Source organism: Pelobates fuscus, chromosome 13, assembly GCF_036172605.1.
Source record: "Pelobates fuscus isolate aPelFus1 chromosome 13, aPelFus1.pri, whole genome shotgun sequence".
Lineage (NCBI taxonomy): Eukaryota > Metazoa > Chordata > Amphibia > Anura > Pelobatidae > Pelobates > Pelobates fuscus.
This window is the reverse complement of record NC_086329.1, coordinates 92,277,423-92,292,864: the sequence shown is the minus strand read 5'-3', so window position 1 is coordinate 92,292,864 and position 15,442 is coordinate 92,277,423. Positions and strand designations below refer to the sequence as shown.

Sequence of the window (15,442 nt, the reverse complement as noted above, 5' to 3'; positions counted from 1 at the left end):
TAAATAAATAAACGCTCTCCAGACCTGCCTTGCAGATTTGAGACTATCGCCAGATGATCTGGGAAAATACCGTATTTTTCGCTCCATAAGACGCACTTTTTTTCCCCTCAAAAGTGAGGGGAAATGTGTGTGCGTCTTATGGAGCGAATATGAAGTTTTACTTACCTGTCTTGTAGCGTTTCTCGGCAGCACAGGGCGCACCGCGGTACTGGAACTTGAATTTCATGTTCCGGTTTCCGGCGGGACTGAAAGGAAGTGCGCACTCAGCGCGCACTTCCTTTCAGTCCCGCCGGAAACCGGAACATGAAATTCAAGTTCCAGTACCGCGGTGCGCCCTGTGCTGCCGAGAAACGCTACAAGACAGGTAAGTAATTATGGGACAAGGGGAGGGGGACAGTACAGGAGAGAAGAGAAGACTATGGGGAGGGGAGGGGAGGGGAGGGGGGATGAAGACTATGGGGAGGGGAGGGGAGGGGAGGGGGGATGAAGACTATGGGGAGGGGGGATGAAGACTATGGGGAGGGGGGATGAAGACTATGGGGAGGGGAGGGGGGATGAAGACTATGGGGAGGGGAGGGGGGATGAAGACGGAGGGGAGGGGAGGGGAGGGGGGATGAAGACGGAGGGGAGGGGAGGGGGGATGAAGACGGAGGGGAGGGGAGGGGGGATGAAGACGGAGGGGAGGGGAGGGGGGATGAAGACTATGGGGTGGGGGGATGAAGACTATGGGGAGGGGAGGGGGGATGAAGACTATGGGGAGGGGAGGGGGGATGAAGACTGAGGGGAGGGGAGGGGGGATGAAGACTGAGGGGAGGGGGGATGAAGACTATGGGGAGGGGGTGGGAGAAGACTATGGGGAAGGGGGGGGGAGAAGACTATGGGAGGGGGGACACTATGGGACAGGGGAGAAAAAAAATATTCTGAACAAACTGTCCCATAGTAAGAAACACTATGGGACAGTTTGTTCAGAATATATTGTTTTCTGGGTTTCTTCCTCTAAAAACTAGGTGCGTCTTATGGTGAGGTGCGTCTTATGGAGCGAAAAATACGGTAGTCTATTTTGGTTTCAAATTTGCAATCAAGTTCAGTAAATAAACTTATATCCCCACCCCTTAGTTAAAAACTGCAACCACAAGCATAGATAAGGGACAGGGCGCAGTACTGTATAAATATAGCTGAAACACACACAGGCAGCGAGGATAAGTATAATACACCTACACAGAGGCCGCTTTGCTGCAAGCAATATCTATCAGTTGAGATTTGCATGATAGGGAGGCTGCCAATGACCGCTGGTTGATATAGCTACATAAACATACAGCAGTTTCTAAGATATATCATTCTTTGCCTTTCCAACGGGCTGAATGGAACTTGCTAGCTGTTACTGGTGCAGGACTCTGAAACATGTCTGGCTTTGTGCCATAAATGTCCTTAGTGTAATGAGTTTAACGGCCAACAGGCAAAAAAAAAAAATCTATTTTAAAAATCCTTCAAACCGGACACAGGTCTTTCATATGAATACAGCATTCTAGAGTTTGGTTTCAGTTAATTCTACTGATAAAACATTGAGGGTTTTTTTTTGTGTCTGTTTAACTTTCTAAAACAAAAGGGAAAATTGCATTTATTCACAAAGAAGCAATAATCAGAATAATAAAGGCAAACAGGACAAATGTCCTGTGACACAGACAAAACCTTGTGCTATTTACACAGACGGATATGAATTCATACAATATTAATTTGGCAGAGCTGCACTTTTCTAATGATAACAAGGAGAACCTGATCTTCGAATGTCTCACCAAATACATATGGGATCTTCTCAGACACGTTTTGTAAACCGCTCACGGAAGTCGAAATAGTTACTGGAGATGGAGAGTGTTTCAATATGTAAAAAGAGGCATCTAATTTTAATCACCACTACTAAAAAAAAAAAAAAAAAAAAAAACACAAGCAAGGTCCATTTCTGTTAACGAATCAGTACTGTGACGCATGTTGGCCAGCTCTAGAAGGTCTGACAGATGATAACACTGTGAGCCATGTCTAGTGATGAGGTTTAATAAAGTTTGAAAAATACAGAGCTGTCCAATCCAATTTCTGCAACATCCCTCTGTGAAGAATAACCTTTGGTTACGGAAGAATTCATTGCTACGCTCAAAGTCAGGGACACTCTGCCCTACAAGAACCACGTGACAATGATAAAACTTAAAGCCGTTGTTGATAAGTCCATAATGATAAAACATTTAAATATAGCTCAACGGACCAGGCTCCCCCCAACAACATGCAGACACTTTAAATAATGCTAAAGGAAAACACAAAAATGGATAAGCGCTAAGGAAACAACTGACTAGCCTAAGGCAGCAAACACTGGGTATAGGGGATACTCTCCGACCATAAAAATAGACAGCATAAAATACAAAAAAAAGGCTGCGCCAAAAGGTGTAAAACAAAAGAATAATATAATAAAAAATATTTTAAAATGTCCAAATATCATACTCCCAGCTGTTTCTGAATTCTTGGGGAATGTTGGTTCTTGGTTAAAGTGCTTGCAGATATATATAGGGAGACACAACATGACCAATAATAATGCAGACTGTGTTGGCAGAAAAAAACTGCCCTCTTGTGTTTCCTGGCTCATGACCACCCTGGTATTAGGCTGGCCTAGGTAAGCAGTTCAAATAGAAGTAATAACTCTTAACAGTAGTATTGGGGCTAAAGTAGTGTGGTTGGTTTGGTTGTTTGTGTAGGCCTTGTCTGGGAGTCTTTCAAGTCCCATTCCATGGTTCCTGTTGGCGTCTCGGGGTTAAGGGGACTACAGTCGCCGGGTCCCAAGTGTGGGTGCTTGCTAGGTCGTCAGGCGGTGCGGTTAGTCCCAGTTTCTTGAATAGAGCTAGGGCTTCTTCTATTGAAGATAAGGTGTGTGCGTTCCCATTGTGGAGCACTCTGAGTAGTGACGTCCAGTGGTACGCTATTCCGGCGTTTCTGAGTCGGCTTGTCACTGGGGTCATTGTGCGCCTCCACTGTAGGGTGTGCCGTGATAAATCTTGATAAAATGACAGGTCTGAGCCCTCGAACCGGTAGGGCGTGCGATCCCGTAGTGCCGCTAGGAGTGTCCGCTTGTCTTGAGCGGATGTGCAGTGGATAAGGATGTCGTTGACAGCCAGAGATGGGTCCCTGGATGATTTGGGTAGGCGGAATATATTGTCGATTGTTACTTTTTTGGCTTGTGTCGATGATACTAGTGAAGTCTATGTAGTCTTCTGTGGCGCAGACCCTGTCTGTCACCATCTGCAGATTTGTCTGTATCACAGCTATATCCACTGCCCAGGTCTGTCTGAAGTCCGCTAGTAGTGCCTTAATGTCTTGCTTGGTGGCTAAGTTGGAGAAGTCAGGGTAAGGTGGGACTGCTTGTTCACAGCTCTGTTGTTCAAATTGAGGCTGTGTTTCCTCCTGTGTGGGAGATTGTGGTGTATTGGTGGCTGTACCTGCTTCTGGAGTCGCCATCTTGCTTTGGGCCTGCTTCTGAAGCATGGAGTCGATGTCTCTGGAGTCTCCTGGCGTCCCCTGTGGGGGTCTTTGCGATCTCCTCCCCATTTAAGGTAAGTGCCCCGGCGTGGTGGTTGTGGCTGTCTTTGTCCGTGCGTCCAGGATCTGGAACGGGTGCTGACACTCCTCGAGGCTGAGGCCCGGGTCTGTCCAATACTTTCATTAGTCCCTGGCCTTATCTTATCTCTAGGATAGCCTTATGCCTGTCCCACGCATGCTTAAACTCCTTTACTGTGTTAACCTCTACCACCATGCAGCCACTACTTCCTGTTATTTTGAAACCTCTGCCCCTCTAATTTAAGACTATGTCCTCTTGTTGTGGTAGTTTTTCTTCTTTTAAATATAGTCTCCTCCTTTACTGTGTTGATTCCCTTTATGTATTCAAATGTTTCTATCATATCCCCCCTGTCTCGTCTTTCCTCCAAGCTATACATGTTAAGATCCTTTAACCTTTCCTGGTAAGTTTTATCCTGCAATCCATGAACCAGTTTAGTAGCCCTTCTCTGAACTCTCTCTAAGGTATCAATATCCTTCTGAAGATACGGTCTCCAGTACTGCGTACAATACTCCAAGTGAGGTCTCACCAGTGTTCTGTACAATGGCATGAGCACTTCCCTCTTTCTACTGCTAATACCTCTCCCTATACAACCACGCATTCTGCTAGCATTTCCTGCTGCTCTATTACATTGCCTTTCCTCAGATGTTGCGGTTAGGACTCAAATATTCTGTACTCTGCCCTTGTGTTTTTACGTCCAAGATGCATTATCTTGCACTTATCCACATTAAATGTCAGTTGCCACAACTCTGACCATTTTTCTAGTTTACCTTAATAATTTGCAATTTGGCTTATTCCTCCTGGAACATCTTAGTAGCATCAGCAAAAAGACATACCTTACCATCAAGACCTTCTGCAATAATCACTAATAAAAATATTAAAGAGAATGGGTCCAAGTACAGGTACCCCACTGGTGACAAGTCCATGCTTAGAATATGCTCCATTGACTAATACCCTATGCTGCCTGTCACTCAGCCACTGCCTTACCCATTCAACAATATTGGAATCCAAACTTAAAGATTGCAGTTTATTGATAAGCCAACAGTGCAACAGTGTCAAAAGCCTTACTGATCACTGGATCATAAACTTTCACCTACAGTAATATCGGATACCAAATCTCCATTTGTTAACACTAAATCTAGTATGGCCTCTTTACGAGTTGGCTCCTCAACGATTTGTTTTAGAGACAATCCCAGTAGGGAGTTTAGAATATGTGTGCTCTTGGCACAAGCAGCTATTTTGGTTTTCCAATTCACATGAGGAAGATTAAAGTCACCCATGATGATAACTTCCCCCTTCATTGTCATTTTAGCTATTTCCTCAACTAGTAGACTAACTCTTCAATTTGTCCTGGGGGCCTATAAATCACACCTACACGAGTTACTGTGTGATTACCAAATTCTAACGTAATCCAAACAGACTATGTTCGCCTCACTAACTTTTATGCTATCCTTCACATACAGGGCCACCCCTCCTCCTTTCTTGCCTTCCCTGTCTTTTCTATATAAATAGTACCCTGGTATTGCCATGTCCCATTCATTTTTCTCATTATACCATGTCTCAGTAACAGCGACTAAATCTACACTATCAGTTGCAATTATTGCCACAAGTTCATGGATCTTATTCCCTAAACTGCGAGCATTTGCAGACATGACTAAGCTTATTTTTTCAACACACTTGCTACAGGCACCTTCTGTCCTTGTTTTGGGGGGCAATTGGATTGATGTTTTATCACCCTTTTGCCCACCCCCCTCCTAGTTTAAATACATCCTAGCAAAACCTCTGAACTGCTCGCTGAGAACAGGCAGAACTTCAGAGAATGACAGTGTGGAAGCAAAACTTCCTTTACCTCTGAAACCTCATTGCAAACCAAGTAATTTGTCCCTAGATGGACAAGTACATCCAATTCCCCTTCCTGCTTTGCTCGATTAATAATATTACAAATACGTCTCCTGTCTCTGTGAGCAGTAGCTCTGGGAAGACATCTCACAAGAACACTATTGGCCAGCTCCACACCACTTATGATAGAATCCCCCAACAACTGCTTTCTATTAGGCCTCACTAAAATCTCCAAGCCTGTCTCCATAATACCACTACACTCGGTGCCCGAGCCTGTCTCCACTACACTTAGTGCCCGAGCCTGTCTCCACTACACCACTACCCTCCACTATACCACCCATGTGCAGATATTTGAGCAACTTCGCTCTATCAAATGTGAGTGTAATACATTTTTGTACTGCATCACATATTTGTTTACAGTAAGCACTATTGGATATTTTATTTTTCTTTCATATATCTACCTGCACATCAAGATATTAGCCTCATAAGTTATATCCATCAGTGGGGATTGTACCGCTACAAGCAATCTTACTTAGAGCTAGTTCAAGCTCCATAACATGTGAGTAGTGATGTCCCGAACAGTTCGCCGGGAACCGTTCGCCGGTGAACATAGCGCGATGTTCGGTCCGCCCCCTATTCGTCATGGAGGTGTGAGGGTCTGGGAGGGAGGGTATGCTGCTGATTGGCTGGAATGTGTCTGCTGACTGTGAGGTACAGGGTCAAAGATTACTCAATGATGACGAATAGGTGGCGGACCGAACATCGCGCGTGTTGGCAACCGCGAACACGCTATGTTCGCCAGCGAACGGTTCCCGGCGAACTATTTGGGACATCACTACATGTGAGTGCTACCTCATATACTACTGTTGTGAGTTCTTTTTTTCTGCCAAAACAGTCTGCATTATTATTTGTCACTTTGTGTCTCCCTATATAGATTTGCAAGCACCTTAACCAAGAACCAAATATTCCCAAAGAATCCAGAAACAGCTGGGATTGCGATATTTGGACTTTTTTTATATTTAGGCTATTTTTATATTATTCTAATGTTTTGCACCTTTTGGCGCAACCTGTGTTTTTGTATTTTACACTTTAAATAATGCTTTATTGGTGTGGCTAAAAATTTAGAAAGTTTGCCAAAAGCCATTTTAAACATATATTCTACCCAAATTTAGATATGTTATACAAGCCAGTATTAAATACTGCTTAAATGGAACCTCCTGGCACTGGCATTAAGTTGTTATGGTGCCAAAACATCCCTGGTGCCAGCTTACCTTTAGGGGTGAAATTGTTCACAAAAGGTTTAACCCCAAAGTCTTCGCTCCAATGCAGTTTAGCTCTGCCCCTGTCCTACCAGTTTTCTGAGATTCTTCAAATAGGAAGCCCCGGACATGTGCGCCACTGGGAGAGCTAGCTGACACTCTAAGCTAATCAGCAGCTCCTCATTCATAAAAATGGCCTGAGAAAAATGTATACATTTCTCATGTGGTTTTATGAATAGGGTGCTACGGATTGGCATAGAGCTTCAGCTGCTGCTCTCAGACAATCAGCAGCACCCAAGTCCACTGTAGTCAGAGGCTTCCTGTTTGTAAAATCGCAAAGTGGAAAAAGATGGGCAGAGCTAAATGGCATTGGAGAGAAGACTTTTGTGTTAAACCATCTGCAAACTTTTTTACCCTAAAAGTATTCTGATTGAGTTGTTATGGTGCCCAGAAAGTTCTTTCAATCATATTAGTTCTCTTTTGGGCGCTGTAGATGGTGACACACCTATACATATTTTGCAGCTACTGGCGAGAAATAGTGCATACTCTGTTTCAATGATGGGGTCCATCATCAAACGCACTCAGCCTACAACTGGCTTCCCAGCTAACCCTTTGTAACATATTGCTCCTCACCTTGCAGTATTTGCGCCCAGCGGCCGTGCGTCTGTATGACTGACTATTGTTGATGGTCCGCCTACTTTAATGACGATGTCGGCGTGTGCTTGACATCACGCGGGAGACGCGCGCACGTTTTGGGGTCAAAAGCCGTTTTTGACCAATCCGAACTGTAAAGCACTTATTTAAGCTCAGATTTACTTTTCCTCATTGCCCTCTCGTGGTTTCCCTAGTGGTTGTCTGAGAGTGTGCTTCTGAGCGTTTATTTCTGGTTATTGACTTTCCTGTATTCTGGTATCCCTGACTTCTGGCTTTCTGTCTCAGTAGAGATTTTTGCCAGAGGCTCAAGGAAGCAAGGTGAATGGTTAGAGTTAGGACCCAACTAGGGGGGGTCTGCCTTGACGTTGGCAGGTGGGCTCATCCTCTCATGGCCATTGGAGGTAACTAGAAAACCTCCATTTGTTTAAAAATACATAGGGATTAAGGAGAGAGCGCAAGTAACTTGTTTTTCTTTGGATTTTACTATATATTGGGGCTGATGTGTACTGTAGTCATTTGCAGCCGCCCAGTGATGAGAGTGAGCGCAGGACTTATCTTTCTGCATTTGTTCCCTTATCATTGTGTCCCGTTCTGTGCCCCCCGACTTCGGCTAGTACGCTGACTACTCTTAGGTACGTTAAGTCCGGCCATTCTAAGGCCCGGTAAGACGTTACCGTTTAGTCCTAGGTGTTACACAATTCTACGTGCTGGATCAATCAGTAATTATGACACCCTCCTCCTCTGAGGAGAGAGGAATGAAGTCACAAGGCATCGTAGATTGGTGCCAGAGTCCCAAGTTTGGGGTTAAACGTGCACAACTGCTTAGCCCTTAAAAAGGTAAGATACCTCCTGGATAAAGCATCCTCGAACTGCAGAGGCAGAGAAGAAGACAGCTGGGGGGCAGATATGCTGGGAGCTGAAACTACAAAATGCAGGCAAGTCTACTCCTGTGAGAAAGACAGCGCCAGGACACTCCTGTCCCATAACAAAAACTTCAATTAGCCAAAGTATAATATTCTGCAGGGGACTGCTTTAGTCAGTTCTATCCTGGACTGAGTGCCTTTATCTTGTCTCCATGTGAAATTATTTCTATAAGCTCTGCCTTTATCTGCTACTTAACATGTGAGGGGAGGAGAAACAAAAACAATGCATCCATTTCTCCTCCTCCAAAACAATGTGTGCCCAGCTGTGCCTCGACTAAACTTGGTTGTGAGGAGTGTTATATTTAGATTTGTTTAAATAAAGCTAATGCATCACATGACGTGACCAACGCTTGACACAAGTTCGAGGTATTTTCTCTCTTTAGCAGAGTTGCAAGAGACATGTCTTACTGGGCTCGGTGGGGAGATTGGATTCATGGTCATCGGACCAACAAAAATGTTTGACCATGTCTGAGAAGCCCTGAGCTAGGGTGTAGAATCATCAGGAATTTGAAATATTTTATTTTGTCTTGATAGAGATTACCCCACAGGTTAGACGATGCCAAGACTGAGTTTCTGGAGTTTTCTAGCAAGTCACAACTACTGATCGTAGGGTGTCTGCCGACCACAGGTTCTTTTTTTCCTTTTTGTTAAGTTATCAGTCTTGGTATCGCTTTCACTGTGCTGCTCCAAGAACTTCCTTGCTGTTATTTACATGTAGAAATTCAGACCATCTCCTTTAAATTCCTCTGCACCCAACACAGGATTTTCTAGTTGAGTATGAGCATGTTGGCTCTCACGGGTTCTGTCCTGAGTCTGCCACTAAACTTTCCATTCATATAGAAGAGTTGACTTCATACACGGTGTCGAACATATACACTCCTACAGAGGAGTTCACGTTGAGAAGTCTGTCACATCACAGTGTTTTCCTGTTATATTGACTAATCCCCTATATTTAACATGTTTGTGAGGTGTAAATACATCTTAAAAATGTAGTAATTTACTAAACTGTATTTAGTTCTATCCTGGGACTGGGTACGTCTATCTTGGCTTCCTGTTAATCAAACGTATAATCTATACCCTCTTAGCCCGTCTGCAAAGAGAGAATAACAATGATTCGGTTTCTACTCTTCCAATGAAATAGCCGAATAGGTTAAAACAGCAAAATTATAACAATTGTACTGCATTCATTGTTTAGTGAATAGAGCACTCAGAGACAGTCTGAGTTAATGCAGAACATGATAAATGAAATGAAGATAAATCAGTGCTGGTCTTTAATCTCCTACAACAGGGCTAGAGTAGCACTCCAGATGTTGTGAACTACATCACCCATGATGCTTTGTCAGCATTATGGCGGTAAGAATATTATTGGAGATGTAGTCCACAACATCTAAAGTAACAAACACTGCCTGTCGCTTGTCCTACAGTACTGCAGGACTTCAGTACCTACTTACATAAGGCACCGGATGCATGAGACCCAAATAGAGATTTATCGGTTTTATCCATACATTCTGTAAATCTACAATTCTTGAAGATAGTACACCGAGAGATCACAGGTTGTGTGACCTATTTTTTTAAAGACAGAAAACATATCCTAAAGTCAAAAACCAGCACTGTGCCGTCATTAGGGGACAACGATTGGAATGCTCTGGCACACAGGGGACAAAATGAATAAAATACAAGAATCCTTTATCACCAACGAGACACATTACACAGGGTTATTCGCTGACCACATGCCCATATACCATGATGATAATTGAAGAATGGAAACAGATGTACAGCAATGAGTGGGTAGAATGGCTTATTTTCACATAAAAATTTGATGAGATCTTACAAGAACGGTATTAACACTATTACTCAGAACATTTATCAGAACTGTCGAATGAGGTCGTTCTGCAAAAGAGCTGCCGGATTAATTGGAGTATTAAATAGCTAGAAATATCAATACTACGGACACGAGTGTATGAGAGCGAATACAGAGAAGACACACACACACTCAGTTGGCATTGAGTGTTATCACGGAAAGTAAATAAGCAAAGAATTATGTATCCCTGTCAATCTATGTATGTCACATAAATTTGTAATCAACTTATAGAGCTACAGCCACTCATTTGAAAACAACAATGGAAACTAGCCTCTCGAACTTAAACACCAAAGCCAGTCATATTGTGCCACCAGCGCACACAGAATTATTTCAAAGACAGGAAGTTGCTAAGTTTGACGATTGACTCTAAACTGACATCACCAAGATTATTGCAGGAAGCACAAATTACCCACATACGTACTTGAGTGATGAAATTACTGGTTTTACGCAGCAATTCACACCAACCACATAAAGGTAGTTTGATATTCAAAAGGCTCACAACAAAATTAAACTCCATTAATGCACATGAACATAGAGCCAAAAACATGAACAGTAAAAAAAAAAAAACAGCCAGTGTCCTATACCACAGCCAACCTCGGTGCCAGTACCAGCCACTGTCACAGGCAGAACCCAACCACTGTGCCGGTACCAGCCACACTCAGAGCCAGAGCCAGCCATGGTGCCAGTACCAGTCAGTGTCCTGTGTGACAGCAAGCCACTGTGCCACTACCAGCCAGTGTCACAACCAGAGCCAGCCACATTGCCAGTACCAGCTACTGTTCTGTGCCGCAGCCAGCCACGGTGCCAGTATCAGCAAGTGTTACAGCCAGACCAACCCACAGTGCCAGTAAAAACCACTGTCATAGCCAACCACAGTGCCAGTCCCAGCAACAGTCAGAGCCAGCCACGGTGCCAACACCAGCCACTGTCAGAGCCAGCCACGGTGCCAACACCAGCCACTGTCAGAGCCAGCCACGGTGCCAACACCAGCCACTGTCAGAGCCAGCCACGGTGCCAACACCAGCCACTGTCAGAGCCAGCCACGGTGCCAACACCAGCCACTGTCAGAGCCAGCCACGGTGCCAACACCAGCCACTGTCAGAGCCAGCCACGGTGCCAACACCAGCCACTGTCAGAGCCAGCCACGGTGCCAACACCAGCCACTGTCAGAGCCAGCCACGGTGCCAACACCAGCCACTATCACAGCCAGAGCCAGCCATAGTGACACTACCAGTACCAGCCAGTGTCCAGTGACAGCCACAGGCTAATTATGGTGTCACATCACCGCAAGCCAGCCATTGCTAAAGCCAGCCAAGATGTCACTATCATAGCGTGGCAGGGTCTGATTGCTGGCATGGTGACACAGCCTGGCAGGGTCTGATTGCTGGCATGGTGACACAGCCTGGCAGGGTCTGATTGCTGGCATGGTGACACAGCCTGGCAGGGTCTGATTGCTGGCATGGTGACACAGCCTGGCAGGGTCTGATTGCTGGCATGGTGACACAGCCTGGCAGGGTCTGATTGCTGGCATGGTGACACAGCCTGGCAGGGTCTGATTGCTGGCATGGTGACAGCCTGGCAGGGTCTGATTGCTGGCATGATGACAGCCTGGCAGGGTCTGATTGCTGGCATGATGACACAGCCTGGCAGGGTCTGATTGCTGGCATGGTGACACAGCCTGGCAGGGTCTGATTGCTGGCATGGTGACACAGCCTGGCAGGGTCTGATTGCTGGCATGGTGACACAGCCTGGCAGGGTCTGATTGCTGGCATGGTGACACAGCCTGGCAGGGTCTGATTGCTGGCATGGTGACACAGCCTGGCAGGGTCTGATTGCTGACATGGACACAGCCTGGCAGGGTCTGATTGCTGGCATGGTGAAAGCCTGGCAGGGTCTGATTGCTGGCATGGTGACAGCCTGGCAGGGTCTGATTGCTGGCATGGTGACAGCCTGGCAGGGTCTGATTGCTGGCATGGTGACAGCCTGGCAGGGTCTGATTGCTGGCATGGTGACAGCCTGGCAGGGTCTGATTGCTGGCATGGTGACAGCCTGGCAGGGTCTGATTGCTGGCATGGTGACAGCCTGGCAGGGTCTGATTGCTGGCATGGTGACAGCCTGGCAGGGTCTGATTGCTGGCATGGTGACAGCCTGGCAGGGTCTGATTGCTGGCATGGTGACAGCCTGGCAGGGTCTGATTGCTGGCATGGTGACAGCCTGGCAGGGTCTGATTGCTGGCATGGTGACAGCCTGGCAGGGTCTGATTGCTGGCATGGTGACAGCCTGGCAGGGTCTGATTGCTGGCATGGTGACAGCCTGGCAGGGTCTGATTGCTGGCATGGTGACAGCCTGGCAGGGTCTGATTGCTGGCATGGTGACAGCCTGGCAGGGTCTGATTGCTGGCATGGTGACAGCCTGGCAGGGTCTGATTGCTGGCAGGGTCTGATTGCTGGCACGGTGACAGCCTGGTAGGGTCTGATTGCTGGCATGGTGACACAGCCTGGCAGGGTCTGATTGCTGGCATGGTGACACAGCCTGGCAGGGTCTGATTGCTGGCATGGTGGCACAGCCTGGCAGGGTCTGATTGCTGGCATGGTGACACAGCCTGGCAGGGTCTGATTGCTGGCATGGTGACACAGCCTGGCAGGGTCTGATTGCTGGCATGGTGACACAGCCTGGCAGGGTCTGATTGCTGGCATGGTGACACAGCCTGGCAGGGTCTGATTGCTGGCATGGTGACACAGCCTGGCAGGGTCTGATTGCTGGCATGGTGACACAGCCTGGCAGGGTCTGATTGCTGGCATGGTGACACAGCCTGGCAGGGTCTGATTGCTGGCGTGGTGACACAGCCTTGCAGGGTCTGATTGCTGGCATGGTGACACAGCCTGGCAGGGTCTGATTGCTGTCAGGGTGACAGCCTGGCAGGGTTTGATTGCTGGCATGGTGACAGCCTGGTAGGGTCTGATTGCTGGCATGGTGACACAGCCCGGCAGGGTCTGATTGCTGGCACGGTGACAGCCTGGCAGGGTCTGATTGCTGGCACGGTGACAGCCTGGCAGGGTCTGATTGCTGGCACGGTGACAGCCTGGCAGGGTCTGATTGCTGGCACGGTGACAGCCTGGCAGGGTCTGATTGCTGGCACGGTGACAGCCTGGCAGGGTCTGATTGCTGGCACGGTGACAGCCTGGCAGGGTCTGATTGCTGGCATGGTGACAGCCTGGTAGGGTCTGATTGCTGGCATGGTGACAGCCTGGTAGGGTCTGATTGCTGGCATGGTGACAGCCTGGTAGGGTCTGATTGCTGGCATGGTGACACAGCCCGGCAGGGTCTGATTGCTGGCACGGTGACAGCCTGGCAGGGTCTGATTGCTGGCACGGTGACAGCCTGGCAGGGTCTGATTGCAGGCATGGTGACAGCCTGGCAGGGTCTGATTGCTGGCATGGTGACAGCCTGGTAGGGTCTGATTGCTGGCATGGTGACAGCCTGGTAGGGTCTGATTGCTGGCATGGTGACAGCCTGGTAGGGTCTGATTGCTGGCATGGTGACACAGCCTGGCAGGGTCTGATTGCTGGCATGGTGACACAGCCTGGCAGGGTCTGATTGCTGGCATGGTGACAGCCTGGCAGGGTCTGATTGCTGGCATGGTGACAGCCTGGCAGGGTCTGATTGCTGGCATGGTGACAGCCTGGCAGGGTCTGATTGCTGGCATGGTGACAGCCTGGCAGGGTCTGATTGCTGGCATGGTGACAGCCTGGCAGGGTCTGATTGCTGGCATGGTGACAGCCTGGCAGGGTCTGATTGCTGGCATGGTGACACAGCCTGGCAGGGTCTGATTGCTGGCATGGTGACACAGCCTGGCAGGGTCTGATTGCTGGCATGGTGACACAGCCTGGCAGGGTCTGATTGCTGTCAGGGTGACAGCCTGGCAGGGTTTGATTGCTGGCATGGTGACAGCCTGGCAGGGTCTGATTGCTGGCATGGTGACACAGCCCGGCAGGATCTGATTGCTGGCACGGTGACAGCCTGGCAGGGTCTGATTGCTGGCACGGTGACAGCCTGGCAGGGTCTGATTGCTGGCACGGTGACAGCCTGGCAGGGTCTGATTGCTGGCACGGTGACAGCCTGGCAGGGTCTGATTGCTGGCATGGTGACAGCCTGGCAGGGTCTGATTGCTGGCATGGTGACAGCCTGGCAGGGTCTGATTGCTGGCATGGTGACAGCCTGGTAGGGTCTGATTGCTGGCATGGTGACAGCCTGGTAGGGTCTGATTGCTGGCATGGTGACACAGCCCGGCAGGGTCTGATTGCTGGCACGGTGACAGCCTGGCAGGGTCTGATTGCTGGCATGGTGACAGCCTGGCAGGGTCTGATTGCTGGCATGGTGACAGCCTGGCAGGGTCTGATTGCTGGCATGGTGACAGCCTGGCAGGGTCTGATTGCTGGCATGGTGACAGCCTGGCAGGGTCTGATTGCTGGCATGGTGACAGCCTGGCAGGGTCTGATTGCTGGCATGGTGACAGCCTGGCAGGGTCTGATTGCTGGCATGGTGACAGCCTGGTAGGGTCTGATTGCTGGCATGGTGATAGCCTGGCAGGGTCTGATTGCTGGCATGGTGACAGCCTGGCAGGGTCTGATTGCTGGCATGGTGACAGCCTGGCAGGGTCTGATTGCTGGCAGGGTGACAGCCTGGCAGGGTCTGATTGCTGGCATGGTGACAGCCTGGCAGGGTCTGATTGCTGGCATGGTGACAGCCTGGCAGGGTCTGATTGCTGGCATGGTGACAGCCTGGTAGGGTCTGATTGCTGGCATGGTGACACAGCCCGGCAGGGTCTGATTGCTGGCACGGTGACAGCCTGGCAGGGTCTGATTGCTGGCATGGTGACACAGCCTGGCAGGGTCTGATTGCTGGCAGGGTGCTATACCCACACTCCCCCTCGGGGGATATGAAGCCCCCCATTCCCCGGGGAAGGCAGTCAGAGGGCTACTTACCGGTAACTTGGGGTTCACCTCCCCCTTACAATGATGACAGAAAAACCGATGCTGAGACACAGCCGCCGCCGCCTCCGCCATTTCTCCTCCTGCTCAGGAGTCACGTCAGTCCTCCACCACCAGCGATAGCCCAGCACGAGCGGCGCTGCCCGATGGAGCGCTCTAGCCCTCACAGCACCACCGAGTCCAACCCGCAGCCGCGGTCTGTCCTCCAGCACCAGAGAGTTCCTGTCAGCCTCCCCCCCCCGGCGACACTCTATCCCCGTCAGTACCAGCGAGTTGCAATGCACAGCCGCTCACCAAGCGCTACACAACCATAGAGTTCCCAA

General features: G+C 48.6%; 2 protein-coding genes across 2 annotated transcripts in view; both read right to left on the bottom strand.

Annotated features, from left to right (window-relative positions):
- RNF115 (ring finger protein 115) overlaps positions 1-15,307 on the bottom strand; it is a 71,369-nt gene extending 56,062 nt beyond the window's left edge. The window contains exon 1 of the mRNA XM_063440019.1: positions 15,114-15,307. Within this exon, the coding sequence (XP_063296089.1) occupies positions 15,114-15,194 (81 nt within the window). The 5' untranslated portion in view covers positions 15,195-15,307. The remainder of the gene's footprint in view (positions 1-15,113) is intronic.
- The window catches only part of ARHGEF2 (Rho/Rac guanine nucleotide exchange factor 2), a 602,646-nt gene that overhangs the window by 113,869 nt on the left and 473,335 nt on the right, over positions 1-15,442 (bottom strand). The window lies entirely within an intron of this gene.